Source organism: Cetorhinus maximus, chromosome 14 (genome assembly GCF_964194155.1).
Source record: "Cetorhinus maximus chromosome 14, sCetMax3.hap1.1, whole genome shotgun sequence".
NCBI classification, from domain to species: Eukaryota; Metazoa; Chordata; class Chondrichthyes; order Lamniformes; family Cetorhinidae; genus Cetorhinus; species Cetorhinus maximus.
The window spans coordinates 99058046-99079895 of NC_135892.1; the positions used below are offsets into that span (position 1 = coordinate 99058046).

Consider the following 21850-nt stretch of genomic DNA (forward strand, 5'->3'; position numbering starts at 1 on the left):
TCAAGCGCTCCTAAGATCAGGAATAGCCAACAGGCCAAACTGCTACCATGCCCCATGACCTCTACTGCAAAAGTAAGATATTCCATTTGCTGCTGCCATCCTGGAGCCTCCCTCCTGAGATAGTGTTAGTTTTAGTGCTGTAAACCCATGCACATCAAGAACTGGTTTGTGCCTACCCAAACTTGTTTCACATGGGGCTTTTATAGCCTTACAGCCAGAAGATAAATTTTAATCCCATCGATCTAGACTGCTTTTAACCTAGTTTCCAGGCCAGTGTCTAACCCACTTGTTGGCCCAGTTTCCTTGTTTCCACATTTATTTTTAAAGGATCAACTGAGAGAGTGGGGCAGTAACGGTACCTGTATGTTAGTAGTTCTTGCTGGAATTGTGGTAGTTTGGTAGAATATTTTGGGTGGAATGTGATTTGATTAAGTGCCAATAAACGAGAAGAACAACTCAAAACACTGAGGGGGAAGGAAGTTGACTGGTTTGACAGGCTCCAATTATATTACAAAGATGTGTGTAGATAAATGACTTGCTGTTTGGAAGAGTGAGAGAGTGCAGTGTGTTCTTCCTGCAGTAACTAAATTGTGCTTCTTCCAATAATTTTTTTGTTCTCTGGGGGGCGAGGGGGAGGAATAATGCAGTGGAGCATTAAATGGGTAAAAATTTCTATCAACCTCTGAGACAAACAGCTGTTACTGCAACGTACAAGGCACGTCAGCTAAGCTGATTGTTTTCACTCTTTCAGCTATTTGGACTGTGTTGAAATTGTGCCTTCAAGATCAGGAATATGAATGTCTTTTTGATTCTGAGCAAAAAGGGTGTGGCTGTATGTAAACAACAGTGTGGTTGTTATGTATTCCTGATTAGCTGCCCTTGTGAAACTAATTCTTCAGATGTGTGGTACAAGTTTCAGTTTCACATTCAACCTAACAGTTCCATATCCATGTTGACTTTCAGCACTAAGATATGTATTGGACTCTTGAAAGAAAATATACACAAAAATGCAACTACTGATATCTTACTTTCAGTAGGATTGTGTCCTTGGTGACCTGGAGAGTTCTCAAAGTCAGTGATGGGCTTGATTATTTTAACCTTAACCTAAAGAATATTTTACTGAGTTCTGGTAATTAATATAAGAATGATTGAAAGTGAAATCTGCATTTCCCAAGAAATTGCAATTTAGATAAAATTAACAATATCCCAAATATTTACAAGTCTCAGTGTAAAGTACATAGATAAAAAGAGTGGGCCATTCAGCTTGTTGTGCCATTCAGTCATGGCTGATCTTTACTTCAGAGGATGGATATTCTGTGACGTGCCTCACCTCTAGACTCCCCAAAGCCTTTCCACCAGGGCAAGGCACAAGTCAGGATGGAATACTTCCCACTTGCCTGGATCGGTGCAGCTCCAGCAACACTCAACACAATCCAAGCAGCCCTAGCTGCCACCTTAAACATTCTCTGCCTCCACCAGCAGTGCAGTGTGGCGATAGTGTGTACCACCTATAGGATACGCTTCAGCAACCTACCAAGCCATGACAGCACCTTCCAAACCTGTGACCTCTACCAGCTAGAAGGACAAGGGCAGTAGGTCTCTGGGAATGCCACCATCCTGACTTGAAAATAATAACACCATTTCTTCATTGTCACTGGTTTCAAATCCTGGAACTCCTTGCCTAACAGGACTGTTAGGAGTATCAGGAGTATCTTCACACACTGTAGAGGTTCAACACAACAGCTCAACACCAGCTTCTTGGGCAGTTAGGGAGGGGCAATAAATGCTGGCCTTGCTGGCTTATATACTATGAATGAACAAAAAAGCTCTGCCCACTGTTGCTCCATATCCTTTGACAACCCTACCTGACAGACATCTATTGATAAAAAAGCAAAATACTGCAGATGCTGGAAATCTGAAATAAAATAGAAAATGCCTGCAATACTTAGGTCGGGCAGCATCTGTGGATAGGGAAGTGGAGTTAACATTTCAGGTTGATGAACTTCTGTCAGAAGATCCTCTGATGAAAGGTCACCAACCTGAAAAGTGAGCTCTGAGACTTTTGTTGATCTTGGGTGTGAAAATTTCTATTCTCCCAACGTCCAAAACATATTGAGGCAGAGAATTGTAGATATCTACCAGGCTAGTTTAAATAGTGCTCCCTTATTTACCCTACAGGACCCATTTTAACTCTTAATTATAAGATTATGCCCCCATATTGCCTGCCTCCCCCTGACCTTCAGTGACACCACAATTACCAAGTCTCCATCAGCAAAATCCTGGGCGGCCACCACTGTCTGGAAGTTGAGCTGGGCCAGCCATATCGGCACTGGCTGGAAAAGCAGGGCAGAGAATGGGTATTATGTGAAGGATAATTCACATCTCAACCCCTCAAAGCCAATTCTTCATCCATAATGCTTGTCAGGAGTATGTTGGAATATGCATCATTCGACTGGACATGTGCTACAACAAAACAAAAATAAAAATACCTGGCAGCATCTGCGGAGAGGAACACAGTTAACATTTTGAGTCTGTATGACTCTTCAACAGAACTAAGTAGAAATAGAAAAGAGGTGGAATATAAGCTGGTTTAAGGGTGGGGGGGGGGTAGAGCTGGATAGAGGGCCAGTGATAGGTGGAGATAGCCAAAAGATGTTATAGACAAAAGGACAAAGAGGTGTTGAAGGTGGTGATATTATCTAAGGAATGTGCTAATTAAGGGTAGAAAGCAGGACAAGCAAGGTACAGATAGCCCTAGTGGGGTGAAGGGAAGGGATCGAAATAGGCTAAAAGGTAGAGATAAAACAATGGATGGAAATACATTTAAAAATAATGGAAATAGGTGGGAAAAGAAAAAAAAATCTATATAAATTATTGGAAAAAAAGGGGGGGGATCGGAAAGGGGGTGGGGATGGAGGAGAGAGTTCATGATCTAAAATTGTTGAACTCGATATTTAGTCCGGAAGGCTGTAAAGTGCCTAGTCGGAAGATGAGGTGCTGCTCCTCCAGTTTGCGTTGAGCTTCACTGGAACAATGCAGCAGGCCAAGGACGAACATGTGGGCATGAGAGCAGGGTGGAGTGTTGAAATTGCAAGTGACAGGGAGGTCTGGGTCATGCTTGCGGACAGACCGGAGGTGTCCCGCAAAGCGGTCACCCAGCCTGCGTTTGGTCTCTCCAATGTAGAGGAAACCGCATTGGGAGCAACGAATGCAGTAGACTAAATTGAGGGAAGTGCAAGTGAAATGCTGCTTGACTTGAAAGGAGTGTTTGGGCCCTTGGACGGTGAGGAGAGGGGAAGTAAAGGGGCAGGTGTTGCACCTTCTGTGGTTGCGTGGGAGGGGGTTGAGGTGTAGGGGGTGATGGAGGAGTGGGCCAGGGTGTCCCGGAGGGAATGATCCCTGCGGAATGCCGCCGGGGGGGTGAAGGGAAGATGTGTTTGGTGGTGGCATCATGCTGGAGTTGGCGGAAATGGCGGAGGATTATCCTTTGAATGCGGAGGCTGGTGGGGTGATAAGTGAGGTCACGGGGACCCTATCATGGTTCTCATGGCTGAGTTTTTCCAGGTATTTTTATTTTTGTTTTGGATTTCCAGCATCCGCAGTTTTTTGCTTTTATCTATGTGCTACAACAACATTTGTGTCCTACCCTGCTAGACTCAATAACTGGGGTATGTCCTATTTACATGATACACTGCATTGAATCTCAGCCATGTAAGCACTTACCACCAAGAAGGACCAGTGCAGTAAGAAAATGGGAACATCTTCAATTCCTCCTCCAATGCCATCTTGCCATTATTGCACCATTGTTGGATTAAAACCCTGGAATTCTGAACCTAAAACCATTGTGGGAATATCATTAGCAATAAATGCAGCCTTGCCAGCATCACACTCATATTTCTCTTTACCTAAACCGTCAACTTCTCCAGACAGTGAAAACTCCAACAACTTTTGACTTCCACAGTAAGTCATTTTTCTTCTACTCTGCCTCATTTCTTCTCTTATTTGTGGCAATTCAAGGATCCTCTTATTGGTTATTCTTGTCAACTTCATCATTTCTTTAGCACCCTGACTGAAAATGCTTCCATTCTTTCTTCATACAAGGTGGCTATTACACGCAACTAACTTTTTTTGTCAGAATCATGCTGATCAGCTGTCCAGAATCGGTTGCTATATTCAATTGAAAAACTGATCTTCTAATGTGAATAGTGCTGTTGCTTAAAAGAGCTGAACAGCCTCCAGTTTTATCAGATGGGAAAATGTAGCCTTAGATTTGTGCCAACACGATGGAAGTTTAATGTCTGAACTGTCTATCGAGAAAATTTGCTCAATTGGAGGATGGCAGTGGGTGGGTTAAGCAGTTACATAGAATGAATGGCCTTTTCATGTATTTTCGCCTTTTGGAATGATCTGCACATTTGCCTGCAACATGTACAGAGCAGTGATGGAGGATTGGTAACTACTGAAATTTTACTGTTTTATTTATTGTGAAAGTGACACTTCATGGATATTGAATCAATGTTGTTGTCTTTTTCAGCCAAGCCAGGAGGTCAGGTGAGGTGTCAGTACTTTCCAGCAGTGGATAAAGTTGTCTTTGTGGATGACTATGCAGTTGGATGTAGAAAAGACTTGAATGGCATCCTGTTGCTTGATACAGCACTACAGACCCCTGTTTCAAAGCAGGATGATGTGGTTCAGCTTGAGTTGCCAGTTACAGAGGTAAGAACATTTTCTGTGCCTGAATGGGATCTCATTTTCTGAAAATGGGTCACATTAAGGATGTACTTTCTCTCTCTACTATTTTTCCTTTCCTGAAATTCAAATGTTTAGTTTGTTTAGTAAAGATTATACCTCAGCAAAGAATGTGTCTGGTAAGTGTGAAGGAGGATAAACTACCTCTACATATGAAGCTGATGAATATTACTGTTTGTGTATGAGTTAGCTAATTGGCCTCACTTTGGGCAGTGTATCAGCTCTCTGTGAACCCTGACTTTTCTGCTGCAAATCAGGACTGATAACCTGGCACAGGTCAGCCAATGCCACAGGGTGGTCTGGGGGCCTTCCTCCAGCAGCCTTGGGATTTGCCTTCTCTTTGGTTGATCAGACCAGCCTGCAATGACATCCTATGTAGCCATAACCTAAACTGTGATGGTTAACGTGAATAAAAGCTAAACAATTAATGGCATACTTGAAATCTTGGAAAAATTATCATTAAGACTATGGTATAAAGTTAAAAGACCTAAATGGCCAGTAATGTAGTGGGAATGGGGGTGCTCTGTGTATCGCAGGGTAGGGACCTGACTATATCTTGTTCTGTTAATGTTTGCTTCTCAGAAACTAAAAAAGATTGAATTAGGAATGGTCCATGAACCTCTTTTGGTGCATTAAAAATACCATGTTTGTGAAATGGCTATAGTTAAATTAAGACATATTTTCAACCATATAGACAATTGTGAAAGCTGAGTAATCCAAAATTTTAATTTCTACAAACTTAATCAGTGCACTAGATTTGAAAAAAAGGTAATTGCAAAAAGATCTTAAATGACTTTTCATTCTCCCCTCCCCAGCACTGTAGGAATATTTCTCAACATTCCCAGTCGACAAATTTTGCCATTATGAACTGAAAGGAACTTTTTATTTTAGTAAGATAAAAGCAAAATACTGCGGATGCTGGAAATCTGAAACAAAAACAAAAATAGCTGGAAAAACTCAGCAGGTCTGACAGCATCTGTGGAGAGGAATACAGTTAACGTTTCGAGTCCGTATGACTCTTCATCAGAACTAAAGAAAAATAGAAATGAGGTGAAATATAAGCTGTTTAAGGGGGGTGGGACAGGTGAAGCTGGGTAGAGGGCCAGTGATAGGTGGAGGCAAAGACGAGATTGCCAAAGATGTCTTAGACAAAAGGACAAAGGGGTGTTGACGGTGGCGATATTAGCTAAGGAATGTGCTAAAGGTGACATTAAGGGTAGAAAGCAGGACGAGCAAGTGACAGATGGCCCTAGTCGGGGTGGGGTATATATTTTTCTTTTCCCACCTGTTTCTATTATTTTTAAATTTATTTCCATCCATTGTTTTATCTCCACCTTTTAGCCCATTTCGATCCCTTCCCCCTACCCCACCCCCATTAGGGCCATCTGTCACTTGCTCGTCCTGCTTTCTACCCTTAATGTCACCATTAGCACATTCCTTAGCTAATATCACCACCGTCAACACCCCTTTGTCCTTTTGCCTATGACATCTTTGGCAATCTCTTCTTTGCCTCCACCTATCACTGACCCTCTATCCAGCTCTACCTGTCCCACCCCCCTCAACCAGTTTATATTTCACCACATTTCGATTTTCTTTAGTTCTGATGAAGAGTCATACAGATTTGAAACGTTAACTGTATTCCTCTCCGCAGATGTTGTCAGACCTGCTGAGCTTTTCCAGCTATTTTTGCTTTTGTTATTTTAGCCTTTCCTTTTGTGATTTATAACCAGTTTGCCACACATTTGAGTGATTAGTGAGTAATCTCAAGTATAAAGTATCCTCGCTCAAATACGAGGAGAGAACCTACCCGCAACTTTTAAAAAAAAATTGTGCTTGTAATTCATGGTTGTAAACTTTTTTTTCTTTATTTGTGAGTTTAAAAATGAAGGAGAAATTATTCCGTTCTCCAACTGGTATTTCTGGAACTGTTGCCACATCAACTGTAAACATGCAGTGGAATTTTCATTCTCAAAATTACCTAAATTATACAGCCTTAAATCTTCCTTAAAACTTGGCTATAGATCTTAATACTTGTATAATTTAATATGGAAGGCCAACTGCAAAAGTGAATGCTATGATTTTATCCCAATTTTATTGTCATTATTTTTTCAGTAATCCATCAATTCCTAAGGTAGGTGCTTAATGAAATTGGTCATTGACTGATGCACTGTGCAAGCTTCTCTTTCCTGTCTCTCTCCACTCATCCCCAGCCATGGATGTTAATGGCTTAATTTAGAATATCCAAAGAGGCCTGGATACCTAGGAATGACTGCAAGGCAGTCATTCTGTAAGGATTCTAATGATAAGCACAAGGGTGAAGCCCAAGTGTTTTGTTCATATGTCTGACTCTAAGGTGACATTATAGCCATGAAATCTCAATCTTGTTCTTGTGTTCATTGTGTACTGTTTTTCCTGCCAGTGGGTATCATGCCAGTCACTTGATGTGTGATGTTCTCCAGTAGGTTAAGCATTATGGCATGGTCTCATTAAATCTGAATGAGAATGATAAATCATGATTAATTATTCAGTTACAAAATTCATTATGTGTCATCCTACACAATAATATTGATCTTAGATATTTTTGATCTTCATATTCAAATTTCAAGAAAATTTATTTAAACGTTAAAATGCAAATAATTCATTGTTACCTTTCTTATTAAGATTTGAATTATCTCATGATCCAATACCTAATAACACTCCCCTGTGGCAAATATTATTAGCTGAGGAGATCTTTGGGCTTTCATCCCTCCAAATGTCATTGGGCTATTTAATGTTGCACCTTTATTACAAAATGCCTCCTATTGCACCAGTTCATTTTTATAAAAAACTTTGTCAAATGCTTATTACTCTTTCATATTTTCGGCTCTTTCTCGTTTTAGTGCAGTACTGAGGGAGTGCTGTAATGTTAAGGGTATCGTCTTGACAGAAGACATTAAACTGACCAGTTGTTAAGTGAGGCAAGAGAGGAGATAGGGATGCTGGCAATAATTTTCAATACCTCTCTGGCCACAGGAGGGGTGCCAGAGGACTGGAGGACAGCCAATGTGGTGCTGTTATTCAAGAAGGGAGGAAGGGATAAACCAGGGAACTACAGGCCAGTCAGTCTAACCTCAGTGGTGGGGAAACTATTGGAAGCAATTCTGAGGGACAGAATTAATCTACACTTGGAGAGGCAGGGATTAATCGAGGACAGTCAGCATGGTTTTGTTAAGGGGAGGTCATGTCTGACCAATTTGATTGAATTTTTCGAAGAGGTGACCAGGTGTGTAGATGAGGGCAATGCATTTGACGTAGTCTATTTGGACTTCAGCAAGGCTTTCGATAAGGCCCCGCATGGGAGACTGATAAAGAAGGTGAGAGCCCATGGGATCCAAGGCAATTTGGCAAATTGGATCCAGAATTAGCTGAGTGGCAGAAAGCAGAGGGTGATGGCTGAGGGTGTTTTGTGACTGGATGCCTGTGTCCAGTGGGGTTCCACAGAGATCGGTGTTGGGTCCCTTGCTGTTTGTGGTATATATAAACGATTTAGATTTGAATGTAGGAGGGTTGATCAGTAAGTTGGTGGATTACACTAAAATTGGTGGGCTGGCAAATAGGAGGATAGCCTTAGATTACAGAAGGATGGGCAGGTCAGATGTGCTGATCAGTGGCAAATGGAATTTAATCCGGAGAAATGTGAGGTGATGCACTTGGGCAGGACAAACAAGGCACGGGAATACACGATGAATGGTAGGACTCTGGGAAGTACCGAGGATCAGAGAGACCATGGTGTGCATGTCCACTGGTCCCTTAAGGTAGTGGGACAGATAGATAAGGTGGTTAAAGAAGGCAATGTGACACTTGCCTTTATCAGCCGAGGCATAGAATATAAGAGCAGGGAGGTTATGCTGAAACTATATAAAACGCTAGTTAGGCCACAGCTAGAGTATTGCATGTAGTTCTGGAATCCGCATTATAGGAAGGATGTGATTGCACTAGAGAGCATGCAGAGGAGATTTACCAGGCTGTTGCCTGAGCTGGAGAGTTTTAGTTATGAGGAGAGATTGGATAGCCTGGGGTTATTTTCCCTAGAGCAGAGGAGATTGAGGGGGACGTGACTGAAGTGTATAAAATTATGAGCGGCGTAGATAGGGTAGACAGGAAGGAACTTTTCTCCTTGGTGGAGGGATCAATAACCAGGGGGCATAGATTTAAGGTAAGGGGCAGGAGGTTTAGAGGGGATGTGAAGAAGAATTTTTTCACCCAGAGGGTGGAGGGAATCTGGAACTCTGCCTGAAAGGGTGGTAGAGGCAGAAACCCTCATAACATTTAAGAATTTGGATGTGCACTTGCGATGCCATGACATACAAGGCTATGGGCCAAGTGCTGGAAAATGGGATTAGAATAGTTAGGTACTTGTTTGACCGGCGCAGACTCGATGGGCCGAAGGGCCTTTTTCTGTGCTGTCGACCTCTATGAGGACATCAAACTTCAATGGCCCTGTTAAAGAAGATCAGAGGCATTCTCCTGGTGGCCTGGCCAATATTGATCTTTCAATTAATGTTGCCAAGACTGATTTTTCTGGTTATCTTGTTTGTGGGATCTGGTTGTGCGCAAATTTGATTGCTACATTTCCCTATGTTAAAACAGTGACTACCATTTAAAAGTACTTCACTGACTATGAAGTGCTTTGGGCTCTCCTGAGGTCAAGAAAGGTTGCTGCTTTCTCTCAATTGTTCAGTAATGTATTTTTCTAACCAATCTTATTCAGCAAATGCTAACAGCAGTGAATTTCCTTTCAATGCGAGGAAACCTGCAGCATATTCAGTAGGATTGGCATGGTGCTGAGGGCGAGGGTATGAATGTGGAAGTGACCTGAACTGATTTGAAAATATCAAAATCGCACTAGGCAAGGAAGGAGTGAAATTTGCAAACACTTTCAGCTGAATGAATAATGGAATCCTTGAACCAATTAATGTTATTTTTATACATGTTCAATTAAATTTAATGCCCTGCAGTTTACATGTATAAAAGATTGGCTACGAATATTGTACCTATTCGAGAGCAAGTTGTTACATTTGACTAGTATTGAAGCAATACTATTTATTTAGCTGGAAGATTGTTTTGACAAGCAAAACCATTTCTATCTTGCACAGCAGTAAATTGATCCATTGTGTGTTTCAGTTGAGCAGTTTCACAGATCTAGTTTATGCTGAGGGAGTTTAAGTTTTAACATTTTGCTTTAGGAGGAATTTCAGGTTGGCAATATTTCCAAGTTGTTAAAATTAAATTATATACCTGGAAAGTCAAAATACTTTCTCTTACTTGTTGATGGTTTGAACTATAATTACTAGAATTAAGGCATAAAACGAGTTTGGGGAGGTGGTGTGGTTGAGGAAAGGGAATGGTATGTGCAAGTGCTTTTTTTTTTACAAAACTTTATTTTTCTTTATTGGCTATACCATGGTTGTTTTCCATTAAAAGAATTGAATCACTAAGGTTGTAAACTCTTTCAGCATCCAATATGACAGACAACTGATTCAGTTGTCCACTGGTCAGATCTGGCTGAGCCACATAAAGCAGTATTGCGACCTGTTGTTGTCTGCTAAAACTCACGTTTAAATATCCCATCTTAATTTTAATCGTCTTTCCTGGGACTTGTGTTTCCCAAGGTATATTCAAAATCTACTTATCACTCAACCTGGCCATTCCCCTTGTATGGTCTTCACCTCCGCTCCCTTAAGCCCAAGGAATGCAGTCTTGAAAGGATATGGCCGATATGATTTGGCTATCCATTGCCAAATCTAACTGGATCATGTGAACGAGTATTGGTGACCTGCTCTCGTCTGCTAAAACTTGCTATTCAGGATCATCCCGGAATGCAAAGATAAAACCCGGCTTCCTTTTTCTCCTGCGGTTTTCTTAAAACTCCCTCCCATGTTCCCTCCACCTTGTCTTCAACACGAAGTGTGAGGAGCTCATCAGCTTCCTTGTCGCTAAGATGGAAACCATCTGAATGGCTACTCTACCATGTCCCTTCCTTTCACTAACCCACTTGACCAAACTTCCACTAAGGATACCCCCTGTCCTAACTCTAAACTGTTATTTTTTTTCTAGTTTCTGTCCAATCTACCCTAATAACCTCTGAGCTCTTGTCTGTGACACCCACCTTCTCCCTGGACCCTGTTCCCATTTAACTGCTGACAACTCAGCTTCCCCTCCTGGTCTCCATGTTAGCTGATATTGTTAAGGGTTCTCTCTCTTCAGGTGTTGTCCCTCTCCCCTTTAAACCTGTCGTCATCACCTCTCTCCTCAAAAAATAATCACTTGACTCCACTATCCTGGCAAATTATTGCTTGTCTCTAACATACTTTTCCTCTCAAGCCCTTGAATATGTTGCCACCTGGTAAATCTGTGCCTTTTGCTCCTGAACTCTGTTTTAATCCCTCTAGTCAGGTTTCTGACACAGTACCAAAGCAACTGTTGTCGAAGCCACAAATAACATCCAAAGATATCTCTTGCAATGGCTTCTCTTCCCACATGGTCACCTCTGGTGGTCCCGTAAGTATCTATCCTTGGCCTCCTCCCACTTCTCATCTACATACTGTCCCTCTGCAACATTATTTGAAACCCAGCATTGTTTTCACATTTACACTTATAACTCCCAGCTCTACCTCACCACCAGCACTCTTGGCTCCTCTGGTGTTGCTAACTTATTGAACTGCTTATCCGACGTATCCAAGCAGAAATTTCTTCCCGTTAAGACTGAAACTTTTGTTTATGGCACCACCTCCAAACTCCACTCTCTCACCATTGACTCCATCCCTCTCCTCTCCCTGGCAACTAAACAAATAAAAGCAAAATACTGAGGATGCTGGTGAAGTGCTGGAAAAACTCAGCAGATCTGGCAGCATCTATGGAGAGAGAAACAGAGTTACTGTTTCAAACCCCATGTTGCTCTTATTCAACCCTCTAGCTTCTCCAGCCCCATAACCCTCTGATATCTGTGCATATCTAATTCTGGCCTTTTGAACATCCCCTAATTTGAATTACCCCATTATTGGTGGCTGTGCCTTCAGTTGCCAAGGCCCCTAAGCTCTGGAATTGCCTCTATGCACCTCTCCACTTCTCTACTACTTTGCTTTCCGCCTGTAAGATGCTCATTAAAACCTACCTCTTTGACCAAGCTTTTGGTAGTCTGACTTAACATCTCCTTATGTAACTCGGTGTTGTTTTTATTTATGATGTTCATATGGAGTGCTTGAGGATGTTATTTTGCGTTAAAGGCGCTATGTAAATATGCAAACTAAAGCAGAGAATGTATTCAGTCGTTAGCAAGAAATTGCAGGGAGGATTTTTTTAAATAAAGGAACCTTTTTTTTAAAGCTGACATTGTAATGAACAGTTTGCAGACTGCTGTGTTTAAGGATTATTGGTATATCATTGTATGGGTATTTTTATGGCTCCTTGGCTCAATAAGAAATACAATATTTATTTTTCCTGTGATCTGCATAAATCCTGATTTTGTAACAGTGCCAAAGTTGAATCTAGTTGAAACGTGTGCTCATTTGCTTGTGTGTACTGTGTCTTTTTCATCTACAGGCCCAGCAATTGCTGTCTGCTTGTCTGGAGAAAGTGGAGGTATCGTATATAGAAGGGTACGATCAGTTTATCTCACAGTTGAAAGAAGGGCTGCAAAATACTTCACATGAGACGGCAGCAAATCACAAAGTTGCAAAGGTTAGTAGAAACTGCAGTAAATTTCTCCCAGGGATGGCATTGTACCCAAATACTTTGATCCGTAGATGGAGAAATCTCCCAAGTAGTCCCTTCAGCCAGCTCTGAGAACTTGATGACATGTTGTGAAGGCAGCCTAGTCATTAAAGTTGAAGGTCCTGTGATGCAGTAGATGAAATGTCCTGAGCACTGTTGTCAACGTACAAGAAGTTTAAGAAACAGCTGCCCTGTACCACAATAACACTCTCCTATTGCAGCTCTAGCAGCAAGATTGGGGGGACCAGCAATGCTATTCGGGCATTGTAGCTATTACTATCCCTGTTTTCCTTGCAATATGTGCGATGCTAGCAAGACTGCATTTATTGTCGATTCATATTTGACATGATGAAATTGTAATGGTGGAACTTCTTGAGCTGCTGCATTCTTCCCTTCCATAGCAATTGAGTCAAACCTAAAATCAGCACCGTCTAACTAGTTTTTCTTGGTGAAAGCAGCTAGCCTGTGACCATCAGTCCTCTTCTGTCACTCTTCCCTCATCCATGGCCTCTTGAACAGCTGCCTGGGTGAGATCAAGAACGATGGTGGATAGTGGACTCGGTATCTAGATTTCAATAAATCTATGTTTTTGTGAAATGCTAAGCCATAAGTTATGAAGCTATTTTTATTTCCCTGGATTGGCAGTAATGCACCTCTTTTTTTTTTTACAGTGGGCAACAGTCACTTTTCATCTTCCTCATCATATCCTGAAGTCGGTTGCTAATGCCATTGTAAATGAGTTGAAAAAGACCAATCATAATATTTCTGCCCTGTCTGTAGCCTCATCTGTAATGGATAGGCTATCCTACCTCTTACCAAGTGCCCGACCAGAACTTGGTGTGGGCCCTGGCCGCTCAGTGGACAGGTATGTGAGAGCATGCGTAGAATAGAATTAAGTTATTATGTTTAATTTGCCATAATTTCACTTCTTTTATCATAAAGTCTAATGACATGCTATGTTGGCTAACCAGTTATCCAACTATTGACCAGTTGGAGATCATGCTTAGCTCTTAAATAAATGATCTCTGTGGTGACTCTTTTAACTTAAAGGAGGCTGAGAGACTGTGACATGATCCACAGAATTTTTAAAAATTCATTTATGGGATGTGGGCTTCACTGGCTGGGCCTGCATTTATTGCCCATCCCTAATTGCCCTTGAGAAGGTGATTATGAGCAGCCTTCTTGAACCGCTGTAGTCCATGTGGTATAGGTACACCCACAGTATTGTTAGGAAGGGAGTTCCAGGATTTTGACCCAGCAACAGTGAAGGAATGGGTATATATTTCCAAGTCAGGATGGTGAGTGAGTTGGCGGGGAACTTCCAGGTGGTGGTGCTCCCATGTATCTACTGCCCTTCTCCTTCTGGATGGTAGCGGACATGAGCTTGGAAAGTGCTTCCTAAGGAGTCTTGGTGAGTGTTTGCAATGCACCTTGTAGATGGCATGCAGTGCTGCCACTGTTTGTCAGTGGCAGAGGGAGTGAATGTTTGTGGAAGGGGTACTAATCAAGCGGGCTGCTTTGTCCTGGATGGTGTCAAGCTTCTTGGGTGTTGTGGGAGCTGCGCCCATCCAGGCAAGTGGACAGTATTCCATCACACTCCTGACTTGTGTCTTGTACATGATGGACAGGCTTTGGGGAGTCAGGAGGTGAGTTATTCGCTGCAGGATTCCAAGCCTCTGACCTGCTCTTGTAGCGACAGTATTTATGTGGCTAGTCCAGTATTTATGTGGCTAGTCCAGTTCAGTTTCTGGTCAATGGTAACCCCCAGGATGATGTTTGTGGGGGATTCAGTGATGGTAATGCCATTGAAAATCAAGGGACGATGGTTAGATTCTCTCTCGTTGAAGATGGTCATTGTCCGGCACTTGTGTGGCACAAAAATTACTTGCCACTTGTCAGCCCAAGCTTGGATATTGTCCAGGTCTTGCTGCCTTTGGACATTGACTGCTTCAGTATTTGAGGAGTCATGAATGGTGTTGAACATTGTGCAATCATCAGCAAACATCCCCACTTCTGACATTATGATGGAAGGAAGGTCATTGATGAAGCAGCTGAAGATGGTTGGACCTAGGGTGCCATCATGAGGAATTCCTGCAGTGATGTCCAGGAACTGAGATGCTTGACCTCAACAGCCACAACCATCTTCCTTTGTGCCAGGTATGACTCCAACCAGCAATGATTTCCATTGAATCCAGTTTTGCTAGGGTGCCTTGATGCTACACTTAGTCAAATACTGCCTTGCTGTCAAAGGCAGTCACTCTCACCTCACTTCTGGAGTTCAGCTCTTTTGTCCATGTTTGAGCTAAGGCTGGATTGAAGTCACAAGCTGAGTGACCCTGACGGAACCCAAACTGAGCATCGGTGAGCAAGTTATTTGCTAAGCAAGTGCCGCTTGAAAGCACTGTTGATGACCCCTTCCATCGCTTTACTGATGATCGAGAGTAACTGGCTAGGTTGGATTTGTCCTGCTTCTTGTGTACAGAACACACCTGGGCAATTTTCCACATGGCCGGGTAGATGCCAGTGTTGTAGCTGTACTAAAGAGCTTGGCTAGGAGCGCGGCAATTTCTGGAATTCTTAAGTACTATTGTCGGAATATTGTCAGGGCCCGTAGCCCTTGCAGCATCCAATGCCTTCAGCCGTTTCTTGATATCATGTGGAGTGAATTGAATTGACTGAATTTGTGATGCTGGGGACCTCTGGAGGAGGCCAAGATGTGCTTTTAATGAAGCAACTATTAATAGTTTTGTAATTTTGTCAAATCGCCCTTTGGTCTTTTGAGAATTGAAGTAATTGCTTTGTTGTTTTTGCACTCCTTCCCTCAACATAGGACAACTAGATTTGAGATTGGCTTCTGATTTTTTTAAAAACACAATTTGGCAATCAACTTTGGAGCTCTTTAATGTTATGATGACACTGGAAAAATTGCTGGGTGGTATGGAAATTTGGATTCATATATCAACATTGTGGAAACGCTGTGGGTAAATGATACTGTGTGTTTTTGTTAATTCACCACCTGCACATTGAATGTTTAGAACCCCTAAGCGAGTATCCTTCGTAATCTCATCAAAACTTGCTTTTTAAAGTGGATTAAATACTTGACTGACTTCATCTTTTATCTCAGAAACCAAAGGACAAAGATGAAATGATCCATTCAGACCCAAGTGCTGAAGACTACTGTTTATAAAGTGCCAATATGCACAGGCTTTTTATATTATTTGTGCAGTCACAAGTGCTTGGCAAGAATTTGTGTTGCAAATAAAGTTTTTGTGCATTAATTCATTTTGTTTGCTGGCTAGGGAAGCTGAAAGAAGTTTGGCTTTCATGTTCAGCTCCCTCTCCTGCTCTCGTTGTTTTGGCCTTTTTGCCATGTCCAAAATGGTAGCTGGTGCAATCATAACCACCAGGTCCAAAAATTGTGTTGTTGTTCCATTATTTATTACTGCCTATTTAGAATTGCATCTGCCCCCTCTGTTCACTCAATCTAACAGTGAAAATGATATCCAAAGAATGATGTGGAATACTCTTGCAATTCACAAATATAGAAGCTTGAGTAAAAATCGTTGTGGGAGAAAGTACTCTCAAAGTAAACTGGTTCCCTCTCCTCTTGATGTTTCTCTTCCACGCTCCCCAACCCATCACTTTCTTTTTCAAACCGTTCTTCCCACAGCTGTGGGATTCTTCAAATGAAACTGGAATCGTAAAAAAAAAAATAGGTGCCTCCCTAAGGAATCCTACAGGTGGCCATTCTGGTTGGGCACTTTGTTGTTGGGAGGTACAGAGCAAACCAATTTGTGAAAGATTTGTTTCTGAATGTGAGAACTACTAGATGGGTGTGGCCTTGAGTTTTACAATTATTGCACATCATCTTCCCCAGTGCCCTCAACCCCAACATGTAACAAAAGTTTGTGTCCATCATAAATGGACATTAAAACAATGGCCAAATGAAGTGCAAGTTACCCTTAAGACTTTGCGGTATAAACAATTCCAGCTTTCTATTTAGGTCGCTAATGTACAGTGAGGCTAACAGACGAGAAACCTTCACCTCTTGGCCACATGTAGGCTACAGATGGGCTCAGCCTGATCCGATGGCACAGGCAGGATTCTATCACCAAGTAAGTTCTTAATTAGTCATTACTGGTATAGTAAAATTACCTAGTTTTTGTTGTTTTTAATACCTTTTGAATTATAATGAGACTTTTTAAATTATATAACTATAAGCACTTGAGGATTTGGGAGAAGCAAAGTATAATGTAGAAAACAGTTAGCTATGACTTTATTCTGTTGTCACCCTTTCTGGCGTATTTAACTTGATTTAATGAGAGGAGATTGGAGAATTTGGGTGAAGAAGAAACCTAAGTAACATGGTGACAATGTGTAAAGAAACATGCATTGCATTTCAACATTGGATCGTGAATAAAAGTTGACTTTGCCAAAAGACCACATTGATCCATCCCTGGTTTGTGCTGAGTTAAATGGTTAGTGTGGTTATCAGGTCCTGTCGTTAGTCTCTGTGTCTTTCCACTCGTGGAAGGGAAATAAATTGACTGGGGCTCCTGCTTTTGATCACTCTTCAGTGGACATGTAAAGCATTCTTTAATTTTGTCTCAAGGTTTTGGAAACTGAAGCAAGCATTATCAAATAAGCTGACTGAATCTTTACTTTGTTTTTATTCAGCCAGCCTCCTCTGGAGATGACAGGGCCATGTGTTTTACATGTAGTGTTTGCTTGGTGTGCTGGGAGCCCACAGATGAACCTTGGTAAGTAAGCTATGCCATGTACGCACTGAGTGGATAAATTCAAGATAGCTGGACTCACTACAGAATTAATAAAGAATTCTTTCTATTCAGTAAGTTTGGAGTTGATGCCCCTGTAATGGAGCCCCTACAATATACTGGGGAAGCGAGAGAGGCAGAAGCCAGTAACTGATTTCAGTTTGTTCTGTGCTGTTAACTCAATTATGCCATTATGTTGTCGTAAAATTATCAGTGGCATTTGCAGCTTTTTATGGAACATTTTTTGCTATTGGTGTTAGCCCCTAAAATACGCGCACTCTGTCATGGTTGGATTTTTATCTTCCATAAAACAAAAGAAATAGATTTATATCTATTTATGGATGGGAGAAGTCTGGAGGGTTATAGACTGGGTGCAGGTCAATGGGACTAGCGGAATAATATTTTGGCACAGACTAGAAGGGCCGAATGGCCTGTTTTTCTGTGCTGTAGTGTTCTATGGTTCTATATCACAAATCTACATCAATTCTGCAATTGACAGTTTACAACGTGCAGTGTTACAATGTGCAGTGTTACAGTCAATAAATTCATAGCTTTTGGGCAGGCAATAGTACTGCTGCAATATTAATAAATCGAATGCTTTTATCAAGCCTTTAACTTTTCAGCAGTTTAATCAAATTCCATAAAATAATGATTGTGAGATTATGAAGACTTTTCCTACTGTATCTGTAGTCTTGACAATTTTGAATGTTTTTTATACGACATAGGTCAGAACATGAACGGCATTCTCCAAATTGCCCATTTGTGAAAGGTGAACACACGCAAAATGTGCCACTATCAATAACATTGGCAACAAGTCCAGCACAATTTCCCAGTGTAGATGTCCCTGATCGAATAGCATGTGTTGGCTTTGGAAGCTGTCCTCATTTCCTGGCTGCATCAACAAGGCGTGGAAAAATCTGTATATGGGATGTATCAAAAATGATGAAGGTATTGCAATTACTTAGGTGGTGGATGTCTGATTTTTTAATTATCACTACGTGTATCCTTCTTCTGAAGGACTTCTCAAGACGGCTGGAAAAATGTAATTGGTTGTGGAAAAGAGTGTGTATCACGATTGCTGGCATAGGGGTGCAAACCCAGCACAGGAGATTAGTTTTCATGCGGAAGGTTTATACTTTATGGTGTGCCATTGCTGTTTGTGGAATCTGCTTTTGAGAATGTATCTTGGGGAATTCTTCGAGGTCACGGCTAAAGTAGAATGCAGCTCACTTAAACTAAGCTCCATTTTCCCCTTGCTGGAGATGTATGCTTTCCTTTTCTGTCTTCCCATTCTTAAGTCACATCAGCTTCTACTCCAGTATTAGTTCAGTAGTTTAGATGCACAGTTTATTGACCGCAGCTTTGGTAGGTCACACCATTCTGGTCCATTATGGTATTTAGTGCAGAATGATGGCCAGAGTTCCTTTTTCTCTCTCTCTTTGTCTGTCTCTCTCTCTTTGTCTGTCTCTCTCTCTTTGTCTGTCTCTCTCTCTTTGTCTGTCTCTCTCTCTCTCTCTTTCTCTCTCTCTCTCTCTCTCTCTCTCTGCCTCCCCCTCTCTCTCTCTGCCTCCCTCTCTCTCTCTCTCTCTCTGCTTCCCTTTCTCTCTCTCTGCCTCCCTTTCTCTCTCTCTGCCTCCCTTTCTCTCTCTCTGCCTCCCTTTCTCTCTCTCTGCCTCCCTTTCTCTCTCTCTGCCTCCCTTTCTCTCTCTCTGCCTCCCTTTCTCTCTCTCTGCCTCCCTTTCTCTCTCTCTGCCTCCCTTTCTCTCTCTCTGCCTCCCTTTCTCTCTCTCTGCCTCCCTTTCTCTCTCTCTGCCTCCCTTTCTCTCTCTCTGCCTCCCTTTCTCTCTCTCTGCCTCCCTTTCTCTCTCTCTGCCTCCCTTTCTCTCTCTCTGCCTCCCTTTCTCTCTCTCTCTGCCTCCCTTTCTCTCTCTCTCTGCCTCCCTTTCTCTCTCTCTCTGCCTCCCTTTCTCTCTCTCTGCCTCCCTTTCTCTCTCTCTGCCTCCCTTTCTCTCTGCCTCCCTTTCTCTCTGCCTCCCTTTCTCTCTGCCTCCCTTTCTCTCTGCCTCCCTTTCTCTCTGCCTCCATTTCTCTCTGCCTCCATTTCTCTCTCTCTGCCTCCCTCTCTCTCTCTCTCTGCCTCTCACTCTCTCTCTCTCTCTCTCTCTGCCTCCCTCTCTCTCTCTCTCTGCCTCTCTCTCTCTCTCTCTCTCTCTGCCTCCCTCTCTCTCTCTCTCTCTGCCTCCCTCTCTCTCTCTCTCTCTGCCTCCCTCTCTCTCTCTGCCTCCCTCTCTCTCTCTGCCTCCCTCTCTCTCTCTGCCTCCCTCTCTCTCTCTGCCTCCCTCTCTCTCTCTGCCTTCCTCTCTCTCTCTGCCTCCCTCTCTCTCTCTGCCTCCCTCTCTCTCTCTGCCTCCCTCTCTCTCTCTGCCTCCCTCTCTCTCTCTGCCTCCCTCTCTCTCTCTGCCTCCCTCTCTCTCTCTGCCTCCCTCTCTCTCTCTGCCTCCCTCTCTCTCTCTGCCTCCCTCTCTCTCTCTGCCTCCCTCTCTCTCTCTGCCTCCCTCTCTCTCTCTGCCTCCCTCTCTCTCTCTGCCTCCCTCTCTCTCTCTGCCTCCCTCTCTCTCTCTGCCTCCCTCTCTCTCTCTGCCTCCCTCTCTCTCTCTGCCTCCCTCTCTCTCTCTGCCTCCCTCTCTCTCTCTGCCTCCCTCTCTCTCTCTGCCTCCCTCTCTCTCTCTGCCTCCCTCTCTCTCTCTGCCTCCCTCTCTCTCTCTGCCTCCCTCTCTCTCTCTCTGCCTCCCTCTCTCTCTCTGCCTCCCTCTCTCTCTCTGCCTCCCTCTCTCTCTCTGCCTCCCTCTCTCTCTCTGCCTCTCTCTGCCTCTCTCTCTCTGCCTCTCTCTCTCTCTCTCTCTCTCTCTGCCTCTCTCTCTCTCTCTGTGTCTCTCTCTCTCTGTCTCCATTCTCTCAGGTAGGTTTTACCAGTAACTAACCAGACAAGATGCTAACCAGACCTTCATTTAGGATCTTTTTGGCTGTTTGAGTCAAACTTTGTTCTTGTTATTCTAGCCTAAATTTTCCTCTGTTGCTTGTGTCAGCCATAGTTTAGCCTTGGAGAGCTGTGGGTTTAAGTCACAGTCCAGAGACAAATGCAATCTATGCTGTCATTTTGGTGCAGTGCTCCTTTGGTACAGCACCAACCAGAGGTCTGATCTTTTGATGAAACGTTAAACCGAGGTCATCTTGGTTGGATGTATCAAATTATTAAAAACTTTTCAAAGAGGAGAAGAGGCGTTCTCCCAGTGTCCTGACCAGTAATTATTTCCCTCAAAAAACACCTAAAACCAATGTTTCATTTGGTCTTTATGCCAATGCTATTTGTGTGATCTTAAATTGGCTGCTGAGTTCCCTACATTACAACAGTGCTTAAAGAATTTCTGCAGTTATGCAAGATGCTGTATAAATGGCTGGCTTGCCTTCTGGATCGCTCTCCCTCTGCTTCTGTCTGTGTCTTGAAGAAATGTCTTCAATATTTTACTAACCCTTTCTTGACATTCTACTGAAGAAAATGTAATGCATTTTCCAACATAACCAACATCAGGCTGCTATTATACCCTCAATAAGTGACTTGATACAACTGGTGTATTTGGAAAATGGAGAGCAATGAGATGGCATTTGCAGAATTATGTTGTTTGACCCAATGGCAAATAAATACACTTATAAATAAAGTCAGATTGTACTAGGCAATTGCCATGAAAGATGCATCATCCAGTGCGTTTTTCAAAGAAATCCAAAGCAAACCATAAAGTACCAAGAGATACGTATATACTCAATACATTTTTAAAGGCTTTTTAGGAAGTGCTTTCTCTCCCTTTCCAAGTTGCTGTGTATCACCTTTGACTGTGGAGAAGTGTCCTATTTGCAGGCCTTTTCCTGTGCCACTCTTAAGACTGGCTGCTTAAAGGATTTATCTTAATGACATATCGTCATTTTGGGGAATTGTGTGGCACTGCTTGTAACTTTCCACGCTTTCAGAGCATGGGAGAACTGTTTCCAGGAGCCCGCATTCTACCACTCTCTGGTGTTGTGGACTGGAGTCTTAATCTGCTCTGCGTGATCGTGTCATCTAGTTTATGCAGCTGAGACACTTTTTAATGATTTTTTTTTTTTCTCTTTTAAATCCAGGTTCATTTGAAATTTGACATCAATCCATATGATGCAGCAATTCTGAGGCAGATTTCTATACCTGAGGCAGAACACGGGCCAAGTAGCGAGTCCCGGAGGCCAACACTGGCATGGCTGGAAGACTCTTCTAGTTGTTCTGATATACCAAAATTAGAAGGTGACAGGTAATGAACTAATTATAGTAAAAGTTTGAATTTTCTGAATTGTTACTTCAGGTTGACATAATCTAGTTGCTGGAAAATTTCCTATTGTGGCTCATGTTGCATATGCTTCATCGAACTGTTTTTTTTAATACAGTGATGATCAGCTGGAAGATTCTGATAGTGATGAGCATTCCAGAACAGATTCAGCAACAGGTACGATCAAAATGGGAGCTCCCCCTCTCCCTCCACGTTATTACC

At 42.5% G+C, this 21850-nt stretch overlaps 1 protein-coding gene across 4 annotated transcripts in view; it reads left to right on the forward strand.

The window, feature by feature from the left end:
* The window catches only part of birc6 (baculoviral IAP repeat containing 6), a 242055-nt gene that overhangs the window by 28744 nt on the left and 191461 nt on the right, over positions 1–21850 (forward strand). For all 4 annotated transcript variants that reach the window (XM_078557316.1, XM_078557318.1, XM_078557319.1 and 1 more), the window contains exons 2-9: positions 4535–4716; positions 12331–12468; positions 13173–13366; positions 16505–16616; positions 17179–17261; positions 18002–18224; positions 21450–21613; positions 21747–21805. In XM_078557316.1, coding sequence (XP_078413442.1) covers positions 4535–4716; positions 12331–12468; positions 13173–13366; positions 16505–16616; positions 17179–17261; positions 18002–18224; positions 21450–21613; positions 21747–21805 — 1155 coding nt within the window. The remainder of the gene's footprint in view (positions 1–4534; positions 4717–12330; positions 12469–13172; positions 13367–16504; positions 16617–17178; positions 17262–18001; positions 18225–21449; positions 21614–21746; positions 21806–21850) is intronic.